The 25709-nt window shown below is 43.8% G+C and overlaps 2 protein-coding genes and 1 long non-coding RNA gene across 7 annotated transcripts; 1 reads left to right on the top strand and 2 right to left on the bottom strand.

The window, feature by feature from the left end:
• Positions 1 to 430: 430 nt before the first annotated feature.
• LOC117220459 (fatty-acid amide hydrolase 2-A) lies at positions 431 to 14184 on the bottom strand. 5 transcript variants are annotated; one of them, XM_033470437.2, is made up of 11 exons: positions 14059 to 14184; positions 6442 to 6621; positions 5737 to 5956; positions 3849 to 4066; positions 3506 to 3617; positions 3122 to 3276; positions 2915 to 3052; positions 2745 to 2840; positions 2430 to 2597; positions 2161 to 2343; positions 431 to 1736 (listed from the first exon to the last, which is right to left on the bottom strand). In XM_033470437.2, exons 1-11 carry the CDS (start codon positions 14059 to 14061, stop codon positions 1629 to 1631), a joined length of 1581 nt encoding a protein of 526 aa, XP_033326328.1. In that variant the 5' UTR covers positions 14062 to 14184; the 3' UTR covers positions 431 to 1628. The 5 variants fall into 5 exon arrangements, with proteins under 5 accessions (XP_033326328.1, XP_033326327.1, XP_076377462.1 ...); XM_033470436.2 differs by lacking the exon at positions 14059 to 14184 and adding an exon at positions 12094 to 12215; XM_076521347.1 differs by lacking the exon at positions 14059 to 14184 and adding an exon at positions 8558 to 8678.
• LOC117220464 (uncharacterized) lies at positions 6502 to 21488 on the top strand. Its single transcript, XR_013033233.1, has 7 exons — positions 6502 to 6636; positions 6910 to 7125; positions 7259 to 10757; positions 10840 to 12848; positions 13079 to 13449; positions 14015 to 14171; positions 15442 to 21488. It is a non-coding gene; the product is annotated as an uncharacterized LOC117220464 (long non-coding RNA).
• Positions 17309 to 25070, bottom strand: mats (MOB kinase activator-like 1). Its single transcript, XM_033470419.2, has 5 exons — positions 24821 to 25070; positions 23591 to 23757; positions 23292 to 23519; positions 23051 to 23214; positions 17309 to 22946 (listed from the first exon to the last, which is right to left on the bottom strand). The coding sequence occupies exons 1-5, from the start codon at positions 24832 to 24834 to the stop codon at positions 22866 to 22868; spliced, it is 654 nt and encodes a 217-aa protein (XP_033326310.1). The 5' UTR covers positions 24835 to 25070; the 3' UTR covers positions 17309 to 22865.
• Between the last annotated feature and the right edge of the window lie 639 nt (positions 25071 to 25709).

Below are 25709 nucleotides of genomic sequence, written 5' to 3'. Positions count from 1 at the left end.
ATATGCAAAATAATTTTGATCGCAGCGTGAGAACTGTTAATTATTTTTGTACCATTCTCGTCGCAGTTTACAGTAATTTCTCCCTAATTCGCGCTCAGATTGCGTCTCGTTTTCATAGTCGTTTACAATCGGTAACTTTAAAAACGTGCCGCAAGGCTAATAATAATTTCATCTTCCCAAAATTGTCCATTTTTGTGCGCAATCTGAACGCGAATTAGGGAGAAATTACTATGCCGCGATTAGAAATTGTTCGATTGCCACAATTTCTTCGAAGGGAAAGAAAATTGACGCTTACCGTGTCCCTAAATTTACTCGAATGCTTAAATATTGATGACAAGATGAACTTTCATCGCAAGTCTGACTCGTCGAAGTACTGCAAGGGTTTTAACGACAGGGGTGGCGATTACGCGAACAAATAGCAACAGTATCCTTCAACAGACAACTCGTGTTTATTTTCAGTATATACATATAAAAAATAATACTCTTACAAGTAGATGAAAATGCATGGATAAGATCGCCACGATCTGGACAGGATGGATATACACGACGTTCGACAACGAGACGAGAGGATCGTCGAGATGGCGGCCATTCTCCGATTGAAACCAAACAAGAGCCTCGTGACACACTTTGCGAAGTTCCAATCCCGAATGTCGCCGAATCGATGTTTCTCTCGTCGTAACGCGTTGGAATCCATTATGGTGCTCATGAATAATTGAAAATGGCTGAATCTCGTGAACGGAGACGATAAATCGTGAATGGGTGTCTGCGAATGCGCCTAAATGTATTCGAATCAAACAAGGGGCAACGCTGTGTTAGAAAAATCCATTGTACTTAAATAAGTTATAAAAAAAACGTCTAAAAATAATCAGGAATCCTTGTCAACCTAATTCACCGGAACGATCGATCCGGAATACGAGAATCGTGCTATCCAGGCTCGCAGCAGTTCTCGAGAGTTCACCGTTCGAAGCGACGAAGTTGGTCCCTTTGTTACGGACACTCCTCGTGTCCCCGTCCCTTCATCTTCTTTCGCCCGACTCGATGACAATACAGTTGCAACTTCCAACCTTAAAACTCGCTGAACATCCGACACGAACGGACGTAAATTCGTCGTTATCTGTTAAAAACTAACGGACGCTTGCCAGCGATCGGACGCAGAAGCTACGGGATTGACCTCGATTCGGTCGCCGACGACACTCGCGTGCAGATAACATAATTTACTCGGCTGCGAGAGATTGTGAACCCGAGCCTTGACCTTCTGTAACGCAACATTACACACGCTCGTCGCGTTTCTCGATCCAGTTTCGCCTGTTTCTCGCGGCCGGGTATGCTTACCGACTGTATTCGCACATCCGAGCGGGCACGATTTTCTTACGAAACTGTTAAATGTAAAGCGATTCGCGTTCGCCGCTTTCGAGTTCCATCAATTACAGTTCGCTGATTACATCGGCCATTTGATGGAAATCCGGATCAAAGAGAGAGAGAATTGTAAAAAATCGACTACGTTGATACGGCGGCGGGCCTCTCGGCCGCGCGATCCGGCGTTAGCGACGAGATGAAAAACGGGCAGATGTTCGCGCGATCGAAACACATTGTTTCGATCGCACGTAGAACGAGAACAGTCCGATAGATCAGACGGATATTTCGGTCGCGGGCGGTTGTTGCCAGCCTCCGAATACTCTCTCGATTTCTTTCGCCATGGCGATGGTCAGCTGATCGTTGCCGGTGTTCGCGATGATCTGCGGACAGAACGGCGTTTTTATTATCTGGCGAGGGACACGAGCGAGAACAGATACCGCGTTATCGTTGCGAAAATAGTTTTTAATCGCCGCTCTTCAAAATTTTGTTTGCACGGCGTAAACGGGCTATCGGTAATTGGATAACGATAACAACGATTCCGTACGAATGTCGCGATAAGGGAACTCCGATACGTATACAGTAGCGTGCATAATTATAGGACACGAAGTAACGTCCATAAAACATCTGTATTTGTGCATTTCCATTTTCTATTATTTTTAACATAGAAATACGCAAATACGGTGTTCGGTTATGTTGTTGTTTAAATATTGCGGAAAATGTAGAAGTTACTTTGGGTCTATAATTGTTCACACCACTGTACATGCTCGGCATGATCGATTCGTTGCCGATGTTGGAAATAATTACTTGAACGCCGACTGGCAGTCCTTTGCTGTTCAATCCCATCGGGCACTGGGTCACCGGAAGTCCTAGCACGTTGTAGAGCATCATGTAAGTGTAGTTCGCGACTCTGGGGTACATCTGGTACCGGTAGTGAGCCGGGCCGATGAACGACGGATAGATTAGGACGCCGTTGTCGCCTAAAACGTCCTGAGAGGTCGCGAGACTCGTCAGTATTTTCGAAATATCTAAATTAACTTCGATCGTCGTCAATCGGGTTTTTAATGCCGCGTTACCTCGAATTGCTTCTTCAGCGACACTGCCTTGTCCGCCATTTTGTTGCGATAGCCCTTAGGTAATTTCCCGAAGACCCATTTCACAATTCCGTACGACAGGATCGACAGAGAGTAACGCGAGACGCAGAAGAGGTACTTGATCGCCTCCAGCAGGATTTTGCTGGACCTCTATAAAAATGACGATGTCATTTTATGCACTTTAATATTATCGTTAATATTTGGTATTAAGATATCTTTAATATTAGAATATTTAATATGAAAATATCAAAGATATTTTACTATCTAATTATTTGAAATGTTCAACTTTAATATTACCGAGGCTTCGAATTCGTCCTCGACGTCGTCCACCGTCATGTTCAGCAGGGAACGAACAGCTATATCGAATGCATACTTCATGTCGTTGAACTTCGCCTGCAGAATATATTTGTAACAATTAATTGGTTCATTTATATTTCATTGTATATCTGCAAATTGTATTAACAAACCTGTTGCACCTTGACCCCATAGGTCGCTTCCAGATAGTTCCTCAGCTTGTCGATGGCTTGCTTCATGTCGCTGTTGATGCCGCTGGTTATGCCGCAGCATTCTTCCAAGTAGAAGAACTTCATATTCTTCAAAGATACCTAGAAGACGAAGACGACAGTGAGGCTAAGACACCGCAAGACCCTTTCGCTTCCAAAACGTGTTGTTACCGTTTGACTGAATCGCAGACGGACATCCTCGTCGGACACGATGCTCATCATCAACGGGAGATCCTCCGCGTATCTGGTCATCGTGCCGATCGTGAAATAATTGTTCCAGTTCTGGTCCGACGAGATCGGCTTGTGACCGGTGCAGCATATCATGTCTGTGATGATGCAACAATTGTTATAGTTTTGGAATTTAAATAGCAACGTTTCTTGACACGTTAAGTGCCGAATATCAGCTCGGAAAATTCATGCAATTAATGAAACCGAAACTATGGAGAGTAAAAATTTTCCATAGGAAATGTCAGTTCAGCTATTTTGTATTCTACAAAACAACATTCAATACATTAATTACTACATTAAATATGATTTCTAGATGGTGATACTCACGAGCCGAGGGTTTGTGACCGAAAATCCCGCAGCACATAGCCGGATATCTAGAGGATCCAGCGATGTCCGATGAGATACTGATGATGGACGCCGCAGAACTCAGAAGAGCAGCCTACGACAAGATCGAAAGGGACAGTTAACGACAATAGACATTTCTCTATCCTCGGGTGCGCGATATTCTTGTCGACACGGTTTAAAAAACCGGAATATCATTGCTGGAAAACCGTGACTGTTATAGCCGCTTTAAGGCCGCGCGACCGCCATGTTGAATGCTTCGCGACTAGCATCGCTTCACCGGGCGTTCAGGTCACCGTCGTAATGAACATAATTGCTGGTTACGAACCTCGCCACCCGAGGAACCACCGGCTGTCCTGTTGGTGTCGTAAGGATTCCAGGTTGTTCCAGTTACTTTGTTATTACTCTCCCAAGCCAGACACATCTCCGGCGTGTTGCTGACGAGCAGAATTATGGCGCCCGCTTCGCGAACCCTGTTCACGACCACCGCGTCCTCGTCGGCTCTGTCCAAAACCTTTTTCTTCACGCCCACCGTGTGAGACATACCTGCGAAATTTGAATATTATTAATATCGACGAGATAAGGACTATTTGCGATCTTTGAATTCGAAAAATCGAACGTTTTTAATCGAAAAGTACTTTTTGAACATTTTAACTCTCGTCTGGCCTACGTCTCCTCGCCTCGGATCACCCTTTACGCTCAAGGAACGAAAATCAGTGCGATGGAGAGACGTATGCAAAATTATGAGAAATTATTTTATAGTCATAGTATAGCGAACTTAATCGTTCTAACGTCTAAAAATAAAATCAAGTCGTTCAGTCTTTAGTTTGAAGAAAGTTATACCGTTTTGAAAGTAACGAATTGTCTCTTTCGACAGGCATGAGAAGCATGGAGAATACGACAAAATTCATGAAGAAAACACGCAATGTAGGCCTACGAACGAAGACCGAAGAGAACTGCGATTATCTGACAAGGACCGCAAGATAATCGGGGAAATTCGCATTACGTTCTACGGAATGCTGGAGTCCGGCGAGTGTCACTGGAAACTATGATTACGGCATGTCAGATCGGAATGCATACAAAGTTTAATTGAAATCGGAGAAATAATTTTCCGGTTCAAAGATTATCGCTGGGCGGTCTAGCGAAACCGCGAAGAAAGTGATATCGGCGCCGCATTGTAAGCATATGCATGTAATTCTCTACAAAGTCCGTAACACGTTGATAACCCGTGCGTGTATCACGAACGACGCAGTACGGAGCGTGCGACCAAAGATCAACCGCGCCGAAAGTTTCGTGAGCCGATTAACGGAGGATGAATAATGGCTTCCCGGCTATGGCCGGCAAACAAAGGGAACAAAGGCGCCGGGGAATGTGTTGCGAGAATATTTACGGGCGTCGAACGTGCTAAAATGGTAGCTCGTTAGGACGGAGAAAGTTCAAACACTTCCCCGAGGATCTGGCCGAATTCGAGAATCGGGAAGCGAGAATCATCGATCCGAAAGTTGAGTCAACCTTTGTCGAATAATTTCAATCGAATCATTCGTTCGATCAATGCTTTTCTCGGACAAATTTTCGCGTAACACCGTAGACGTCTTTGCCTGATTGAACTCGAATCCCATCGTCTACGGTGTGCCAAACCGGTTTCAAGACACTGTGTGGTCATTCATTTCTGTTTGCGATTGTAACGCGTGGGAAACGCCGAGGCTTCGAAACGACGCACACTGTCCTACATACTACGATCATTTTTTTCCATTATTCTTCAGTCCAACGACACGTGGACTGGCAGCATTTCCATATGTTACCTCACCTCGCGTAAATCACAGTTCCTCGAAGATAATTCGCTGGCTTTTGCGTTACAGTTCCTTCCATACAGGCCGACTCAATGTACAATATCAGTAACTTTGTTTACAGTAGCTTGAATTAATGAGAAAATTAATCGAATGTTTAACGTATAAATTGGTTGAACCTTCTTAGATGGCATTATTATTTTCTTCTTGCAGTGAATAATTTTTTTAGTTGACGAAGGAAACTGATAGCAATTTCTGTAAAATGAGTTTAGCCTAGTTGTTGCACAGATAGTGAAAGCGTTGGGGTCATGTCCGATTCGGACGTTTCACTTCTTTGAGCCAGCCTGTAGAATGGAACGCGAACGCGGTCACATAATTGTCGATGCGGTACTCATGGAATTACGACGCTGTTGCATCGATCGCACGAACCTTGCACGGCGATGCTCTCCTTGACCGTCATGGGAACACCGAGAAGTGGCATGTCCTGTCCAATCTCTGCCTCGGTTTTCGTAGTGCACAACAAAAACTCGTCGACCTTTCGCGCCTCTTGGACCGCCGCCTCGTATCTCGTGTCCACGATCGCGTTTAGCATCGGATTCACGTCCTGGCATCTTTTTATGTACGCTTTGACCACTTCTTCGCTGCTGACCTGGAGGAATTAGACAACGAAAGTAAGAGAATTCATTTGGAAATGGTGCTTGAACTCGGTCCACCGGTTTTGGAGCCCTCTGTTAAACAGAATGATTTAGAAATATTTTTCAACTTTGGCCACCACTTTTGAATCACCTTGCACTGTCATAATTTTGTCTAAACATCCAGAGAATTTCATCAATTACTATGCTGTACGTAGCCTTCGGTCTGCCTGTAGAAGAAGATTCTTTTTAAATGATCGCCCCAAAGCGAGAAACGAATTTGAGAAAGCGAGGCCACGGTCTCTTAGCACAATTTATACCATGCTGACCAGCAGCCCGATTTGTAAATAACGGGACGTGATATTTCGCCTAATCGAACCTGTATACTTCTAGATCCCACGAGCAGAGTAGCGGCAAACCGAAGGCCCATTCTTGCGATTGCGTCACCGAGTCACAAGATCAAATTGAGACAATATTGTTGTACTTTGGAGCCTGCAAGTACCTGTTTTCTTCGAATTCGCCTGGCCAGCTCGGCGGCCGGTAACAGCAGCAAATGATTCCTGATCGGCGGCAGCTGTCTCTGTTTCCGGAAGCTCTGCAGCAGGATCAGCGGCATCACCAGACATTCCAATAAGAAAAGCAGAAACTTCAGGATCTTCTGAAGCACCAGTGCGAACGTGTCCTGCGAAAAAGCCCAGTAGGGACCGTTTCTCAATGCATATATTAACCGGCGTTATTTTAACGACACGATAATAAAAGATTGATCGACGTCCGGCAGAAAAGCTGGTCGTGACAAATGTAATATGATAATCGAAGGTCGAGGGTCAACTCAAACTCAATTGAACACGATGGCAGCTAATTATATTAATTGAAAGAGATTACTTTAAGATTCGATCTTTTATCACCGAGCCGGTGAAAGTAGTTCACGAGACAGTCGAATATTTATTGACAGATTATTAAATCTTCGTAGACCGATCGATAAAACGATATGCCTGAGTTCTCCAATATGGCGGGAATAGTTCAATCGGTAGTATCAGGCCAATTGACATTGCTAAAGCAATCTATGCGCCGAGGTCTTTGACATGCTAATGAGAACGGGTAGAGAAAGCTTCGGCGCTTATTCTTTTTTCCTCAAAGTCCCGCTTATCAAATTAATCGCATGTAAACCATGCAACAGTTGGTATAGGTAAGTGATTTATCAGTCGCAATTTGTTAGACAGTGCTGTAAATTTAGAGCAACAGGTATTCCTTGGCCTTTGTAACCGTGCTGACTAATTGGTGAAACGGCGATAATATATGCAGCAATTTTGTTATTTTAGAGGCTTGAACGTATTTGAAGCTGAAGCGTTTAAAAGATGGATGCTCAAGTGCTCGACAGATTGAAAATCGAAAATGCAAGCTCGGGGGATTAAAACTTCATGCTCAAATTGGATATTGCGGCGCTCAGAAGATTGTTAACTAAAGCTCAAAAGCTTAAAATATTGAAGATTGAAATTCTAAAAATTGAAGACCAAAGCTTGGAAGATTTGAGACTGAAGCTTGGAGCTCAGAAGATTAAACATTGCATCTCTGGAGATTGAAGATCCATTAGAAGATTAATGCGTTTCGCTTCTCGATCAATGATCGATTGATGGGATACTTTTTGTAAAACAGTGATCTATTTTGTCCTTGACAATCAGAATGACCGGAAGGTGTACGAATAATTAAGGATAAACGTTTGTAAATGTAGGTATCGTGAACAAAGGGCAAATGTTTCTTTCGGACCACTCTGAACATCGATCGTAACTCGATAACTCACCGAGTTATTACCGAGAAACTTCATGTAAAGTATCGGCAATATGCAGAGTATATACTCCATGCTTCTTTTTCTTAGCCAATTGTTCCGTCAGAAAATATCTTCGTTAATTTTTCTGTGCCTCTCAAATGTTCACTTGCAAGTGCTATGTCTTTGAAACGATTCCCACAACCGCCGCGATGGTTTCTTCGAACTGACGTAGTTAGACAAGCGTTAGAAGTCCAATTCCCTATAGTATCTCGTCCCACGAGATTCAGAACGATTGTTATTTACAAAACGGTTCTATCGATTACGTAACAGAATCCATAAATTTTACCATATTTATTATAGCTCGACTTTTCCTTCGCGACCGATTTCAAATTATTATTATTATTATTATTATTATTATTGCTGGGATATCGATCTTTAATTAGCACCGCAGAGTCGACGTTCAAGCAGGTCCCATCAAATATTCATTTGATCTCTATGCTCTCTTCTTTCGCCATGGTTCCGTTGCCGGTTCTCGAATTTATGCGAAACACCACGGCGCGCAATAGTTCACACGGTTGATGCTCGATCCGGGACAGTATAGTGTTTACGTTCATGCGAAACTAAGCGGTCAGCACTAACGAGAGCGTCGACGATGAATGACTAGATAGAAAATATTCGTCTGTCCACCAAATATTGTACGTGATTCAGTAGTCGCGGCGCGGACTAAACGGACCCAACACGCGTCCAGCATACTTAAATGAAAAACTATCATGGTGGGGCGATTCGTGAAACAGACATGACAGTCCGACCTTCTCGAACCGGCCATCGAACGGATTAATGGTCACGAGCCTACCGAGTTATTGACATTCGTTGTCCCGCCACTGAATTGTTTCATTGCTCTCCCTTAGTCCTTGCCGCCGCCGACCGTCCGACAACGATTCAAATTTTCCACGACGTTTCTCCGCTATTTTCCGAGACATTTAACGGGCATCTGGGTCCTTGTCCCCGCCCACATGCCTTTAATTATATTTAACATTGCGCGCTCGAATCTATTTTGTTTGGAGTCTGAAGTTAATCTTCCAAAAAACAGATCCACAGTTTTATAGTCATTCCTTCATTACATTCGGAGACATTGAGTGGCCATTCTTGGCTCGATTCTCGTCCAGTTTCCTGTAATTTCATCGTTAGCCGAGACTTCATGACAATCTTCTCGTCTGGGATAAAAGGATGAGATGACGTCACGACGAATCATGCTGTCCAAACGAATCAGGCAAATATTCTCGTTAAGTTCTACTCGATTGATCATTGTTTGTCGGTCGTAATCCCGGTATTTTACTGCAAAACGGAAATGACCCGACCCCTTCTTAAATTTAATTCGAATCGTCCACATTATGTCCGTCATGTTTCAACAACACGGGGAATAATTCAGCTCTCGTTTTCCGTATACCGCGAGTCTGCTTCTTAGAACTCGGCCGTGTATTCGCGTGCAATCGATAAAATTAAGACTTCATTGATCTTTAAACATTGTACCACCGATTTCCATGAACGCAACGTTTGCTCTGTTCGGTTCGCCTTATTCGCAAACAATCCCGCGGGGACGGACGGAGCCGCATTTGCATCCACTATGCGCCGAGATGCATTCGAAACGTTTCCACCGGAGTTTCCGTGTCACGGTCGTCGTTTTGAAAGCTCGAAACACTTCGCCTAGCCGAGACCTTTTACGAGGCAGAGACTAGAAACGGTCTTGTTCTACCGAGAGATGGCTTCGAACGCCATTTTCGCGAATCATGCGACTCGGGGCGATCGAAGGTTGCGGTATTAAGTGGATAATAAACCCACCGTGACGTAAAGCAATTATTTTTTATGCGACAATCCACGCGTTCTCCATTATTTGCGTGTTATTACGCGGGAGGAATTTGATCTCGGAAGCACCTGATAAGTTCATAGAAGCAGATTGTACATGGATCATTGATCATCCACAGCGTCTAGGTCGGCCGTTTTTGTTAGAAACTATTGGCCAGTGCAAGAATCAGTATACATTGTTGTTAATTCCACACGTCATTCATAGAAGCTCTAGTGTTCGGTATTTTGCACTGGATCGCCAAAAAGAAATTCTCATACACTTCAGGATTTTCTTGACAGTTTCGTAAAAATTCTTGGAGTTTAAAAAATCCTCTTGACGATTCATCTAGTAGCGCTTTCGCTGGGAGAAAGTAGAGGCTCCGGCCTTCAGAATGAGTCCACGAACGCTATCCTGCGATTATTTTTCACGAAGTTACGGTAGTTCAGAGTGCCGGACGAAAATAAATCACTGTGAAGTTAAACTTATTTAGCCGCGTGCCGAATATTTGCTTTTAGATTACCATACGATTGTTTATTTGTATATATTATCGTTTTTATCTTTTAAGTTGCAACAGTCAGAATATCGACAAGTTTTTCTTGAAACGACAGCGATCGTCTATCTTCCTACTGCAGAAGATAAATAATCGCGAAACCAGTTATTGCGACCGGTCCGATGAAACTAAAACATGAAGTATCGCATCCCGTCGACATTTTTGTAGTAAAGCGTGCCCGGATCAGCGAATGTATTCGTTCATTTTCCGCGAGAGAATCGGTCGAATTTCGGCGACCGCGGCTCGGTTCGTTCAACGTCGCGGGATTAATTGAATCAGCGTGCGCGACCCACGATCCAAGGATCGCGAAGGTCGCAAAAATTTGTCCTGTCGTAACGCGAACAACGAGGCAACGCGGCGAGTTATTTGAGTTAAACACGTGAGCGAACGTGCGAAAACGCGCCGGCACGCTCTCGAGTGCAGCGTGTCGCAACTGTGCGCATGCAATCCGTCCACGTGGAGCCGCGAAGTGGCCGTGTAAATTCATCGCGTGCTGATTCGCATCGGCGGAGATTCCTCTTTGGGCGACGAGAGACCGAACGGCGCGAAAAACAATGCGTGACGTGAAATCGGCCATCGAGAGATCTCGCAATCGGCCAGACGATGCGATGACTTCGGTACCGACCTTGTGAATCATTCGAGACGATAAGAATCGTTCTCGTACGTAATCGCAGAGGTTTTCAGAACTGTCGTGTGTACGTTTTTAAGTGTAAATTAATGTTCGAACAATCGTGTGTTTTAGGATTTGTTGTCAACGAAGCGTTGCAGTGCACCAAAATTTGTCTGCGACTGCCGATTTCTATGAAATTGGATATTCAAAAGACGACGATTAACTGCAGAGAAGACAGCAATTAGGATGAATAATCAGGAATGGCGAAAGGCTGTTTAGACATGGAAAACCGAGAGTCTAATCGGCGTGCCGAGAAGATAACGAAGGTAAAATCGTTTGGAATCCGCTGGGAATCGGGAAGAGGAACGCTCCGGGAAATGATGTCAATGATAGACTAAACGCGAGTCGAATAGAAAGCGCAGAAGACAAAAGATCGTAATCGGAGAATGGTCAAGCGGTCGGAAATTATCGAGGAAGGGAAGGATTACGGTAAATGGCATGCTGCTCCGGGATCACGTGCAATGACTGATCACCTAGGAAAGAAATCAGAAAAACGAAGAATCACAACGATGACAGATCAGAAATTTTGTGCTACAATTCTGGTTGCTCGATTGATACACATTGTATCGATAGATCGTATAAAAAGAAAAAAGAGTCGAACCAGAGTTATCGAAGCGAAAATTTCAATTTCGCTGTGCTATTTCGTATCTCAATTACAGTAAACCGACTATCATTTAGGCTATCATTCCGGCCGATCAGCAAACTGTGTATTCACTGTTACGCACAGAAAATTCATGGAAATAAATACGAACCGGTAATTCACGCTCGGATCGGCGTGAAGAAAAAATTGTCGCAAGAAAGAAGCGACGAACAAACGCACGTACCGAACGGGTATAAAAATTCCTGGTGTGACCGACATATGAATATAGAGGAAAATATCTCGTCCGAAGTAATCTCGCTGCTTCGACACTGGTTTCTATTTATGTGAAAAAGAGTGATTTATACATATATTGAAATGTCGGTGCGACATTTGAAATAATTGCGAATCGCCAGAGGTTTCAGTCTCTGCGGAACGACGTCTGGGATCAATGAAATCGAAGAATCATGTTCCGATTTGTCGGCGGCTACGTCGCCGATTATTATGCACACAATAGCCTTAACGGAATAAAATCACGGAAATAACGGAATTAACGAAACATGATTATGCCGCGACTCGATTATCCCCGCGACCTATGTGCACCGCGAGAAATAGGCGACCGCCCGTTAATTGATTTCTAAGTCGACGGTGTCCGTCGCGGAGATGCGCGAGAGCCGATTGCACCACTCCGACGTATTTTCCACCCCGTCCGGCCGCCGAGTGCAAATGAACAAAAAGCAACTATTTACTTGCCGCACCACGAAGATCCCCATTTTCGATGTCGGCGACTATTCACGAGGACACACCGCCGGTCACAGAATCACCGAGCAGAATGCTCGACTGGCTCTCGCTCTCGCATGGAGCCGAAGAAAACGAAACGCGTCGACTGGCACACAACAACAACTTTCTCGACAGCCGAATTCATCATCCGGGCCAGCAGTTCCCGCTTTCCGATACTTTCTCGAGCCACATCCGAGCGGCCTTCCTTTCTCCTTCTCTCTTTCTCCCGTCGTCGCCCTGTCGTCGTCGAAACGGTTCGACGCCGGCTAACGAGACTCGGAGGCGATCCAGGAAATCGCGATCCGCTACCATAACATAACGTATGCTGTGCCACACATGCCGCTGCATAACCACGGCCTTGACCTTAACCGGCTCGATCGGTCATCGTTATCAGCGACTCGGAATTCCTTCGACACGAGCGATTCCCGAAGCGCGTCTAGACACCCGCGACGCCCTCGATTTCCGTCAACGAACGGATAAATCGCTGACGTGGGGTAACAGAGATGGGACGAATGGCTCGCTCTCAACGATCCGACGATTTTCAGGATTAACGTGAAAACCGAGCGCCAACGATTGCTGGCAATTTTTTAATCAAACCGTCCGGTTCTCTGTGGATATTGGACGGATACCAGGGGATCGGTATCCGCGGTTTCGCAGATCCGTGGTTCCACGATTTAACGATGTTCTGGGTCGATGAACCGGTAGCAGTTTTTTTAATCAAATTGTACGTATTACCGGTATATATTCGCAGGTTCAGTTATGTCACTGTGTAGACAATCGAACGAGCAAGGGCTTCGATTGTCCTCGGTATTGACACAAAACAGCACTGCATTGATCGGTTTTTTAATCAAACCGACCATTTCTCATTCGAGACTCGTTGTCGCTTGAATAATTTTTGTACCGTTCGATAACCAGTTCGATAATTGATTCGGATTTTCCCAATTACTGTTTCAGATCGCGCGAGAAAGGCCAGAAGCTCCGTTTAGAAAATTCGGGATTCGTTCGAGACATTGTAAAGACCGGACGAAGTGGAAACAGAGACGATCGACGGGGAAATTCCATGCGTATATAGATAATGTAATTCTTCGAACTGGTCAGGATTAAAGGGGCCAGCAGGACGAGACGCGGCGTCTGCCGGCGGTCTTGCCAATTCTGGCAAATGGATCGCGCTTGTCAAGGTCCGATTTCTAAACTCAGAGAAGGGGGTCAGGGAAGACTCGTCGAAAATTTATCGGGCAATCCGCTATCGGCGAGGATCAGCTGCCCGCGGCCAATTAATTAAATTGTTTCGTTAGCGTCTCTTTGATCCTAACAGTAAATCACTGGTCGGTAATAATTACTAGAATCTTTTACATTAATTCATGATCGCTCGAACTGTTATGTCAATTCATAATTACTAGAATCTTTTACATTAATTCATGATCGCTCGAACTGTTACGTCAATTCATAATTACTAGAACCTTTTACATTAATTCGTGATCACTTGTACCGTTATGTTAATTCATGATTACTACAATTCTTACATTAATTCATATAATTTCTCATTGTTGCAGTCATTCGTAATACAACGTTGTCGCGTTAATTCATCATTCTAAATCATAACGTTCTGTCAATTATACTTCTGTCAATTATATTATTATTAATTATATTATATTATTATTATTAATTATGATCAATTATATTATTATATGAATTATTCATTCGTATCGGCAACCACCGTGAGTTCTGTCGAATCAACTGATCAAAATAATTTCAATAACCGATCTAAACCATTCGAGACACTCTTAGAAACACCTACAAATGCGAACGATTTTTGTTTATTATTTGTTTAATGTTTCAACTATCACTGCGACAGAATCATCGAGAGAACTTTTTGTTATCACTGTTTAGAGACTGCCGGGGCGCGTCCAGTAATCGCTGGGCCTAACGTTTACCATTCTGGAGACGATCCGGGGAGACGTGATCACCACGTGGATTCCGCGATCGACAGCCGTCCTGCCGGGGTACGATGAACGGCAAGATGAAGACTAACCACTTGACTCGGCAGGTACGAAAAGAAAACGGTTCCGATCGCGGCGCGGAGGGGAGCCAATTAATTGCCCCTATCGCAGTCCGGAGTCTGCTGCCGCATTCGATTCTTCCTCTGCAACCGTTCCGGTCCGATGACGACAGTGCATCATCTGCATGGCCATTAATTAGAGATATTTCCAGCGCGTTCTTTCGACACGATTCAAGCCACGATCGGTTCCCGTTCCTCGGAACCAGCTGACGAACGTATACGCCTAGCGTTCGCGTGTCGGACTTCATCGAACTGCAATTATAAATCCCGAGACGCGGACGGAATTTATTTATCATTTCCGGATAGAAATGATAATACATTCTGTTTACGTCGGCTGGCAAAAATAATTGCGGGCATCGCGAACAACGACGGTACAGGACAACGCAACGCACTCGCGAAGCTATCTGTCCGCGGATATCAATTGCGAAGCTTGTAAAAAGAAAGCAATGTCGGGCAATCGATACCATATGTAACGTCATGAAATGATATTTCACGAAAATGTCTGAGCATAAGCGTCGAAAATAACGAAAGCGAAAATAACGAGCGATACAATTCATACGAATATGGCATAACGAAATAACATTTCACGAACGAGAGAACAAACAGAAACGATGTTTGTTTCGCCAATTAGAAAATTCCGGCTTCGAGAGAAAAAAAGTACTACGATGATTTAGTGCGAATATGATTTATGTGCTTTCGCATAATTTAGCGCAGGCATCTCGACATGAATTTTCAGGTTCGTCGAAGAGTCCGCTTCTGTTTGGTCACATTGTTAGCGTCTGCGGCGACGCGACGCCTGTTCTCGGATTTTCGGCGACTGTGCACGGCGGTGGGTGACTCGCTGATCAAGGTCGATCAAGTGCAGCATCGCCCCTTCTTTTAGTGAATTCGTTTTAATTACGAACGTCCGTGCCCTAGACGTCGACGCGCGTCTTTACACGAAACGGCCGTTTTGTTACCCCCCAAAAAAACTGGTCCCACGGCGTTCACCGCTCTAAACCAAAAATCTGAAGCTCAATTTATCGCTCGATGTTCGCTGCGTCTATTCTCGGCCACTGCGAGATCTGAAATGAAACTCTCGCGCTATAAATCTGTCACCTGCAGAAACAGGAAATCCAAACGTACTTAAAAAACGTAACAGCTCGCGGACAGAAATGTTCAGCGACCTTGGACCATAGATCTCGAAGTGGCAGGATATATTTTCTGTGCGTGCGACATCTTCAGAAATAGTTATCCGACATTTTCTTAAAATTTGCAGATGCCGCCTCGAATTTACGAGATAAAGGGGGACGCTGTTCCGGGAATCGTTAACGAAGAGAATTCGGCGGATTCGCAGTCCTGAAACGATTTCTGTCGCGGAATGAAAGGACGATCCGTCTTCGTAACAAATGTTGCCGGAAGAAACCTCGCTCGCTCTTCAAGCTGAAGCAGCAAGGAGTTAATAGAAGCGTCCCGAAAAACTTCTGGAATCGTTTCGAAGAACTCTCTTCCCCCGTATTTGAAGCCGAACCTGTCGAGGATGGCCGGAGGGCCGAAATTACGGCCGCTCGGTCTTCGGCATTGTTTTTTCCCCGCCGGTGAAATTTCGCAACCGCTGTGTTTACACCGGGCCGGCGCGCTGATGCAACGTGCAGGAGTTGCAACGGCCGAGACGTAACGGGTGTTGCGATAGGATTTTACGGAACGGCGGCCAAGAAAAAGGAAACACGGGCTCGCCGGTGGCGAATCGACGCCGGAATTCGGTGTTGAAAAGGGCGCTGACACGACGGGGGAAATCGTTAACGGCCGCCGGTGCTCGTCGGACAGAGGAAAACAGTTATTACGGGCTTCTTTCCTTCCACGGGCGAACTGTAATCCGCCGTTCTCTAGCCAATTACCGGCGTTTCTATCGATATTTTACGACGCCCGAACGTTCACCGCGTTCCTTTAACATCTCCGGCTCTTCTTTCTTTTGTTTCTCGGCGATCCTTAACGGTACTACCAAAATGGCCGGAGCCTGATGTCAATGAGAACCGATTTAACCGGTCCAATTTGGCCCAGCGATCTTCGTGCACGACGATGAACGTACTGCTTCGAAATTAACGTAAAATAATTGGGTCGTTGTTACACGGAGGACGATCAGAGGCATCCGAAATCCGCGTCGTCTTCGAGCCGCGATTACAAGGCGAGGAGCTACGCAGGCGAATTTAACAGATTCGAGGATTCTAGGTACATGGATTTCCAGATTTCAGGTCAGATAACTGCACAGGCTAGAATATTTGCGTGCAAAGCCTTCGATCGCCTGTCCGTTCGAGCAAATTAGGCTGTGATAACGGTGATCACCGAACTAGCCACGTTTTATCGCGGACTCATTGCCATTTTGTGTTTCGGCGGCCTTCCAGGGACTCGATCGTGTATACAAGGCACAAATGGCTTGACACCGCCGACAATTCCACCGGCAATTCCGCCAGCAATTCCACCGAGAATTCCACCGACAAGCACGCAGGAAAGTTTCTGTTTCGCGCGGCCGGCGCGCGCGCTCCGTGACGTTGAGAATAGCACGACAAGATTTCGCAAAGACAGCTGATCATTAGACCAGGGAACAAAAAGGAAATTGCGACTTAACGTCGCATCGTTGACAGCTTCCACGCCACGGGAAGTGTCGACGTGGGCCCGAGGGAACTCGAGGCTTATCTGAAACGAAATCCAGCGCGGATGAATTAGAAACGAGAATTTAGAAAACTCAGAGCTCTCCGGGACTTCGAGGATCGAGTGCTCCTGTTGAGTGCTGGCAGCCGTATAATTACACAAAGTAACAGCCAGGTGTAACACTATTTTCTATTCGATTCATTCTAGCTGGCTAACATTTCAACCTAACAAGACGAATTAGATAGAAAGCGTCGTAGAAGTGTTTGACCTATTTTAAAAAATGAACAATTTTTGACAAGGAGATACAGAAACGAGCCGCGAGACTCGGATAGTCGTATCTCCTCTTCTCAAATTGTCCATTTTCGTTTACAATCTGAGCGACAATTGGAAAGAATTGATTGTAGTACGCGTATCAAATAATATATGAAGTGGCAGAACGTTGGAAACGATTGCTCTATTTTAAGTAGTATTTGTCGGGGAAGAACTGCAGCAGTGTGTTCTGGTTACGCGTTAGCTTCCGTTTATTTGATAAAAATATTATTTACATTGCACAGATATATATATATTTATATATATTTATATGTATGTATATCACTAGCGTCGTTAAAAACGAACGAACAATCAGTGTTTCTGAAAGCTCTTTCCACGACGAAGGCCTTTTGAGAAATGAACAACCAACTGTGCCTCGCTTCGCTCGCTAAAACAACCTTTTTACTGCGAGTCCGTACAAAGTATACTTGATCGCGGTACATTTGCCACGGTACAAGCTTGTGCGAAAGGTCGGCAAAAATTTGTTTCTTTCCGATTTACGAACCTTCGATTTTTCTCGAATCTTCGTCGACACGATCACAGTCCGGTCTTGCAAAGCTTGAAATGCTAGAAAACCTATTATTTCATCGAAGCAATCATTACGATTTCAAGGTGGCTTCCGGGGATCGTAAGACGGTCGTAAGTTGAGACTGTGAACGTGTTAAATACAGTTCCACGAGAGCGTTTCCTTCATTTGTACAGAAGACCGACAATCTTCTCCGTTCGCTCTGTTCTCTGATTATTTCAGAAGAAGACACCGAATTCTCATTTGTTGCTCTGCGCAAAGCATGTTCATACTGTCAGCGACCCAGTCAGCGTTCACAACGAAACTGCAATCATTCCTTTTTAATCGTTGACTCATTTTCCAAGGAAGAAAATCGGCGATTACGGAAATATTCGTTTCATGGTGTAGAACACCGGGTGTCCTGGAAAGTTTCTGCGAATCTTGACCACTCGACGTTCGAACGGCGAATTGAATAAAAAGAAATGAAAACAAGAGTGTACAGATGTTAAAAACGCGTCGTTCGGATGAGTTTCTCCGCGAAAAACTTAACTGGACGCCCGATGGTTTCTCTGAATGGCCAGAAGTTCTTCCGGCAGTCGCTTCGCCTGAGAATTCGACGGTGATCGAAGGAAACGCTCGCGCGCACCGTGTCATTGAACGATCGGTTCGACGACGACAAATGGTCGGATTTCAAAAGAGCTTCCAGCGATGGAACGGGGCGCTCCAGCCGAGTGAAACGAGCGTATGAAAACATTGTTAATTCCGAGATTCGTGCTGAATTGATCAACCGGAGGACACGACGCCGTACGCTACCTCTCAAAAAATCGTTCGATGTTCAATTATAATCCTCCGGATCCGTCGAAAGAAAAGAAACGGAAGTGAAGGAAAGACAACGCAAGGTGGCACGTTTATAATTGCTTTATCGTTTCTCTCCAATTACACATGTCAACTTCGGCACAGTCAGTCGCGATTCTCCATGTTCCCCTTCAAAATATACAAAATCAATTTTCTTTTTTTCCCCCGGAACAAGCACAGCCCGTCCACTCTCGCGAAACGCATGAAATTCGCATGATCGTCGTCGTTTGCTACTCGCGACTGACTGTTGAAAAGTTTCGGGCTGTTCCCGTTCGCGTTACGTTCGCAGATGGTGTTCGTGGAACTGTATTTTTGAGCGGTTGCGTACGGTGTGCGGACATATTGCGGCATCATTGAGGAAAGAGAAACGAAATAGAGGATCATCGAGACGGATGATCGTTCAGCGTTGCAGCATTGTATGCGTATAAATAGCAATAAACACGTTTAATAGTGTTAATAATACTAATCGTAATCGATAAACGGTGTTACGGTCTGCGAAAACAACCACTAAATGACACACACGCACACGCACACGCACGCACACACACGCCACTGTACAACGAGGTTGCTTCCGGAAGGAAGCAAGATCGTGTCCTCTGGTTCCGGTCGAGACACAGCTCTGTCTCTTAATAAGGTACGGCTCCCGTGTTTCATCCTTAAGTACTGAATACAAGTTCATATTTATCGTCGTTTACGAGCCATTATTATTGTTAATTACTTGTTTATACGTTTTACATTCAACGCGCCACTGTAAACACACCGCGATCCACTATTGCCGATTTTCCATTCGCCACGGTTCTTACCGCCCCCGCGTCGCCCACAGTTTTTCTTTCCACGACCGATTCGCTCGTTTGCCAAAACGATCTCACGTAACACGATAATCGTGATCGTGTCTGAAGCAAATTCGAAAGTTTCTTCGAGCTCAAAAATGAACGACTAAACTCGTTTCTATTTAACATATTGCTAAGAAGAAGAGAATAATAAGTATAAAGCGTTAAGAACACAGCACACTGATCGATATTTTGTTGAAAGAAATATTCGAAGACCAACAGCGAATAAACAATATCTAAGGAATTTAAAATTAGCCATATACAGCATCATTGTGCAAAATTGTATTGTTTTGTAGAGTAAAATGTTCTACGAACGCGCTGGTAATTCCAGGCTGCAACGCTATATGCGTTTAGGCATAAGAAAATGTTTGAAAACGCTTCAATAGGATTTTTATTTTCATTGAAATCTAACAGAGTAAAGTTCAAGTCCATTCCAGCGCGAAGATCCGCGCGGTCAAACAATGACCAAGGACCCTCGTGAATGGTTGGAAAACAAATGAAATTATAGTTACTTAAACGTCGCAGCAGACGAGCGATCGGTTTTTTCAGTTTCTCGCCTTTCTAATCGTGTTTTAAATATCGATAATTATCAAAGCTACTCCGTTTTACATTTCGTGTATAATAAAATACATTTATTATTAGTCCTGGACCACGTGAAATTTCGCATTTGATCCTCGCGTGAATCACACGACAAATAAAAGAAGTAGTATCACATGGATTACATACGGTGGTCGCCGCGTGACGTTCACGTTCGTTCGGTATGTAACGAAAAGAAATTCAAACGACACACCTCTCCGCATAATATGCGGTCCCCACTTAAAAATATATCATTTGTTCCTCTGCTCGTTTTGCGAAACGTTTTCCTTCGAAGTATGTGTACGATCTGCGTGAGGGATTACGGTGAACTCGTCGACTCGGCGAAGCATTTACACACCTTCCTGACGCTACGGTCCGCATCAAATTAAATGGTCGCTAAAGAATGGCATGCTAATGCCCGCATCATGGCGCTTGATCATGCCCATTACATATATTAAGACCCGATTAGCAAAGTAAGCCGTTCACATGATTCCGATTATTATGAAGTTATACTACAAAAATTTCTATTTGCATATACATCTTTTAGACGATATGCGTATAGATGGATAATGTATAAAATTATGGTGACCGCCATAAAATGTGCAAAATCGCATTGCACTGTAAACATCTACTTCGATTAAACGAAAGAGTTCACGGTATTCCCCCTCGGCCGAAGGTGCACAATAAAAATTTCGTACGCGCGCAAAGTCATGGTAAAAATTACTGCGGTTTTCCTCGCCTACGAATGCCTCGTTTACTTTAACAATTCTATTGAATAGCCTGAACGAAAGCGAACTCGTTTCCGGCGGTCGTACGCAATGGCTTTCTTCCAAAAACAACATCATTCCCTAAACAAATGCCGTTCACATTGAGAACTTACACGTAATCGCCTCTTCTCCATATGTAAGCGTAGCGCGTTCCGCAAAAAATGCAAACTCTGTTCATCACAGCAAAGGGCATAGAACGTGATAGAGAGAGAGAGAGAGAGAGAGAGAGAGAGAGAGAGAGAGAGAGCGAGAGCGCGCGAACGAAAAAGAAGAACTTCTAAATAGCGTATCTATCGTTGCAAGCGGATACACAACGCCTCCATTTAATACTTGGTTTGCATCGGTTTGCGGTTCGCCGCGCGTGGAAACAGTAAGCATTCTCTGTATAATGTATCTATATATATTAACATCTCATCTATAAGCGAAAAAACGAACATATGTAGCTGAACGCGCTAGAAACGTATTATATCCTATCCGGTGTTTCTATCAAGTTTAATGAACCCTTCGCAGTACACCGTAGGAACAGAATGGTTCGGGTTAACACTTTGCCTATCGGCGGGGCTCTTAACAGTCTTTTCTAAATCAGTGATAAATATGTTGTGACCTTTCAGCGAATTGTCCGGCAGCGATAACAATTTCAATCGTGAACTATTTAATCCTCTATGAGATCAGTATTTAGAAGAAAGATTATTGACTGCGATAGCTAAAGTGTTAAGTCTTTCTTTAGAGAAGCGTAGAAAGTTGAACTGTATTGCGAAGGGTCGACACGTCGACGTAACTGACGAGTACGTGTACCATCTCATAAATACACGAGCTCTTCACTGTTTTCATCTTATGCAAGCCGATTGGCCCTTTGCGTTCTTCCTGGGATACCCTGTACCCATCGAATAAAACTCTAAACCGTGAAACGAACGTCAAAGAAACGGAAGTTCTCATTCGCCGGAATGGGAATACCATTTCGGCCGATGTGCGTCAAACTTGTTAACAAACAAAGAATTTCGGCACGAAAAATTTGTCTCGTCGCGAGAAAACGAATTTCTTTCCCAGTTGCACGACACGCAAACGGCTTAAATACAATATGCATCTCTAAAATAGAACAGACTCAAAAACTCACTCGTATAAATGATAAAATATAGTGCGCATAAAATCCCTAACTCTATTAAATAATTTCTATTAAGCGCTTAACACGGGAATCGTCTAAAAACTAATTACATATTATGAATATAATGTAATAGCATTATATTAACTTAATAACTTTATATACCAACAATGTGCAGTATCGTGATATAAACATTATACCGTGTCGTCCCGATTCGTACGACAGTGTAGACGCAACAGTTTCGAACAGATCCTTCGACGAAAAAACATGATCGGGGTAGTGTTATTGTTTCTTTTAGTTTCTGTTTCTTAGATAAACCGTGTGTGTCGACCTTGCCGTTTGATAAACGACGATACTTTCGAAACAACAATAAGAATTACGTATCATGATACTTGGAGACAAGGTGTATCGATGAAAATAGAAACGCAGGGCCCGAGTATCATCGTTGTTCGAACATTTTACGATGCTATAAATCTGTTCTACAGCCGATATGAATTAATCTCTCCGCGCATCGATCCACGCTGTACACGGTTTTTTTCGATGATTCTTGCCGCCAACGAGTAATTAACTTACGATTCTAACAACAAGAATCATATAAAAATTGGTGCGTACTTCGGCTTGAACACTATTCAAGTGTAAATTCCAAGTATAAAAACTTGTTACGCATAATAAATTACAATTCGCGAGGAAACCTCCGCTAATTAAAAAACAACAGTTTTTTTTACCATCTTTCTCGAAACGTAAAAAAAAGAACGAGCGCTACTACGCGTACCGGGTGTACAACTATTTTACAAAAGTCTACATTACTAATCTTCACCCCCTTAATTGTTCTGGTATCACCGTTTTCGGTTTTCACGAGCAACCGAAATTTTGTTATCGAGTATCATTACCGTTCGATCGGATGTCCGCGGTTTGTTAGAAAATTTATAATCAGTCACTTCTCGTACAAATGAATAGAATGTTATGTAGCCAGGCGACTCCTGGCCCGAGGCAATGGTCACGTTAGCAATGATTAAGTTAGTTAAATAACATGCGCAGTTACACTTTCGTTACAAGATAGCACGGGTGAGATTCTTTGGAGGAGTTATTTGTCGGGTGACGAGACGAGATCATTCATCGGGCGTCCTTTGCCGTTAATTTCTCTATTAATTCTTGTAACGGCGCTAATTCTCTTCTCTCGATCAAATTGAATTCCTATCGCACAGACAGATAAAAGGCAATTAGAAATACAATTGTGATAGATGATTATTTATCATTATTCAAAAAACCGTAGAACGATAGCGAGCGTCTTGAATTACCTGAACGAAAAATATGAAGTGTTTGAAAGATGTGTTTAAATGTGCTTCTTCCCCTAACTGCACCACTTCGCTGAAGTGTTGATGGTAGATATGGGCGTATACTCTGAACAGTCGTTTCAATATTGTCTTCGCAATGGACAGAAAGTTTTTTGGGAAAGGAACACCTAAAAAATCGAATCTATCGTTAGTATGACATTTCATAACGTAAGAATACTTTGTCTAGCAAGGTAATATCGCTCACCGATCTTGGAAGGAAATAATGTTTCATCGTCTAACTGATCCTGTACCCAAGTCATTAAGTAGTCGATATACTTTGGAGCAGAGCACTTGATAGGCTTCTTGACGGTGTGTCCATCGGCCCAATGATACTCGTATTTTGGTCCTGCAGACATGATGGGACAACTTTCTTCGGTGCAGAATTCTGTGATAGTGCCATACAACATGTTGATTTGATTGAAGAAATCAACAGCTGAAACCACAATAGAATTATACAATCTGCAATAGAGAACGAATAACAATTTATGTAATTTTTTTACATACTGTTCACTGCAACCCATTCGTTCAAGTCTTCGCCCTCTGGAAGCATAACTGCCAGTCTCAAATTCCCAGACCCCAGGGTGGCAGCAGCATGCTTCATCAGGTCATACTGATGAGTCCCCTCGGGAATATTCTTCTTTGGCTTGAAGGTTTTCGAAGATCTGCTTCCGCTTTAAAAATTTGCAGAAATAGTTTTCTAACATATGGATTTTCTGGTTCTCCGAAAAATCAAATGTAAATCACTGTTTTCCATTTAACAAATGCACAAATAAGTGGCCACGAAGCATCAGCTACATGCAAGCTAATAAAATTTTCATACAAGGCCCTAGCAACAGCATGATCCGTTGAATAGTATTGAATTAATTCTGCACAAGAATGGTACCCGAACGAAATGATCCGAAATACTCCGAAAATAATTCGAAATTCTTTTCAATTTCAAATGCTACGGAAAAAAAAACATGTAACTTAATAGAATCATTATTTAAAAACTTGATACAGGCATTATGAATAATTGGAGTTTGCACAAACATCCGTAGATAGTTTATTCGGAGCAGAAATTGCATCGGGCATGAAAGTAAGCCGAGACTGTTTACTGTTTACCAAATGTTGTGTCAGCCACAGCTCCGATCGGGGCGGACGTGAGAAAATCGATCGATTTGAATCACGCGTGAGGACCTCCACCCTGATACCGAGCGTATCGCGGTGAGAAAACTGCATTTCTTCCAGCGATAACGAGTGTCTACACGATAAACTTGACGTATGACGAATACGGTGCGCGTGGAACGGAGCACGGGTGAAAGCGGCAAGAAGAGGAGGAGGCCGAAGAAATCGTAGAGAGTAAGAGACAAAAAAACGACAGAAGGAAAGAAACGATGTATTTTTTCAAAGAAATTATGGTATCACGCTATTTTTAGGTGATCCACCGATTGGTTGATCGGGATGTGCACGAATTCGAGCGGAACGGGCCCGAAACCCGAATTAGCCGAGCTTAGACGAACGAAAACTAGCGGAGGCGGTTTCTGTCAATATTTGCTGCCCGGTTCGCAAAACGTATTGCCAATTCTTTTCTACGTTGTCATTCGTCGTTCGTGAATATTATTAACGTTAACGTCGGGCTCCGTTACGCAGGGTCGTTTTTCTTATTTTGCTTCGTGGATCCTGCGGGATCGCTGGACCGCACTCGGTAGGAAAAGTCGATTTTCACTCGGGACAAGAAGGAAAAAAACAACTTACAATAGGAAGCTCATTGTGCGGCCGTGCGATGACCTGTCGCTGATATTCGATTCACAGTTACGCGGCCGCACGTGTCGCCGATTCCCTCCGAGTCGCACGACACTATCAACCTCGAACGTAGACGATACTCCTCGGTATCCACCATACACTATCTCACGGTTCTACAGTAGACGTTTTGTCAGCTACCTTCTCCGAGATCCCTCAACTTCAATCGTCCGCACTGCCGTACGGTAGGCGATCTCTTTGAATCCTGCCACGACCCCTGCCGTGATTACAGAACGTATTAAAACACCGTCAGATAAAGGGTTCAAATGGCGCTAGTGTTTCAAACGCATAACGGTTGCTCTACGATAACGACAACTCGTTTTGCAGTAAGTTTTACTAAATAGTTTTAGCGAATAGCCCTTGGTTTGTGCTCTTTGGTTGCCTGATTATGCTACAATTAATATTTTTAATCGAATCTGCATTGCGGATATCTGGGGCGATTGCGGCGCCTCTTGCGGTGAGAAAATGAAGCTTCTTTCGGGGTCCGTACAGCGCCAATTAGTCCAGTGGCAAAACGCTCAAACTGTTAGCCAAAATCGACAGTCGGTAATTTGGCTAACGATTTGAGCGTTTTGCCACTGGACTAATTGGCGCTGTACGGACCCCGAACGGAGCTTCATTGTTTCTCCGAAAGAGGCGCCATCATCGCCATTATATGCGCAATGCAGGATCGCCTAAAAACAATAACTATGACAAAATTAGATCATAAAATAATAAAACAGAATTAGTACAGAATTTCTCAGGAGAATCTATATATAAAAACAAATGACCCATTCCTCGAACCTGTCAAATGCATACATATGTATCTACTCATACAATAAGAAAAGGTCTTGCGCAGATTTGA

The sequence above is a fragment of the Megalopta genalis genome, chromosome 5 (assembly GCF_051020955.1).
Source record: "Megalopta genalis isolate 19385.01 chromosome 5, iyMegGena1_principal, whole genome shotgun sequence".
Taxonomy (NCBI): Eukaryota; Metazoa; Arthropoda; class Insecta; order Hymenoptera; family Halictidae; genus Megalopta; species Megalopta genalis.
The sequence above is the reverse complement of the archived record's forward strand: the minus strand, read 5'-3'. Positions and strand labels throughout refer to the sequence as shown.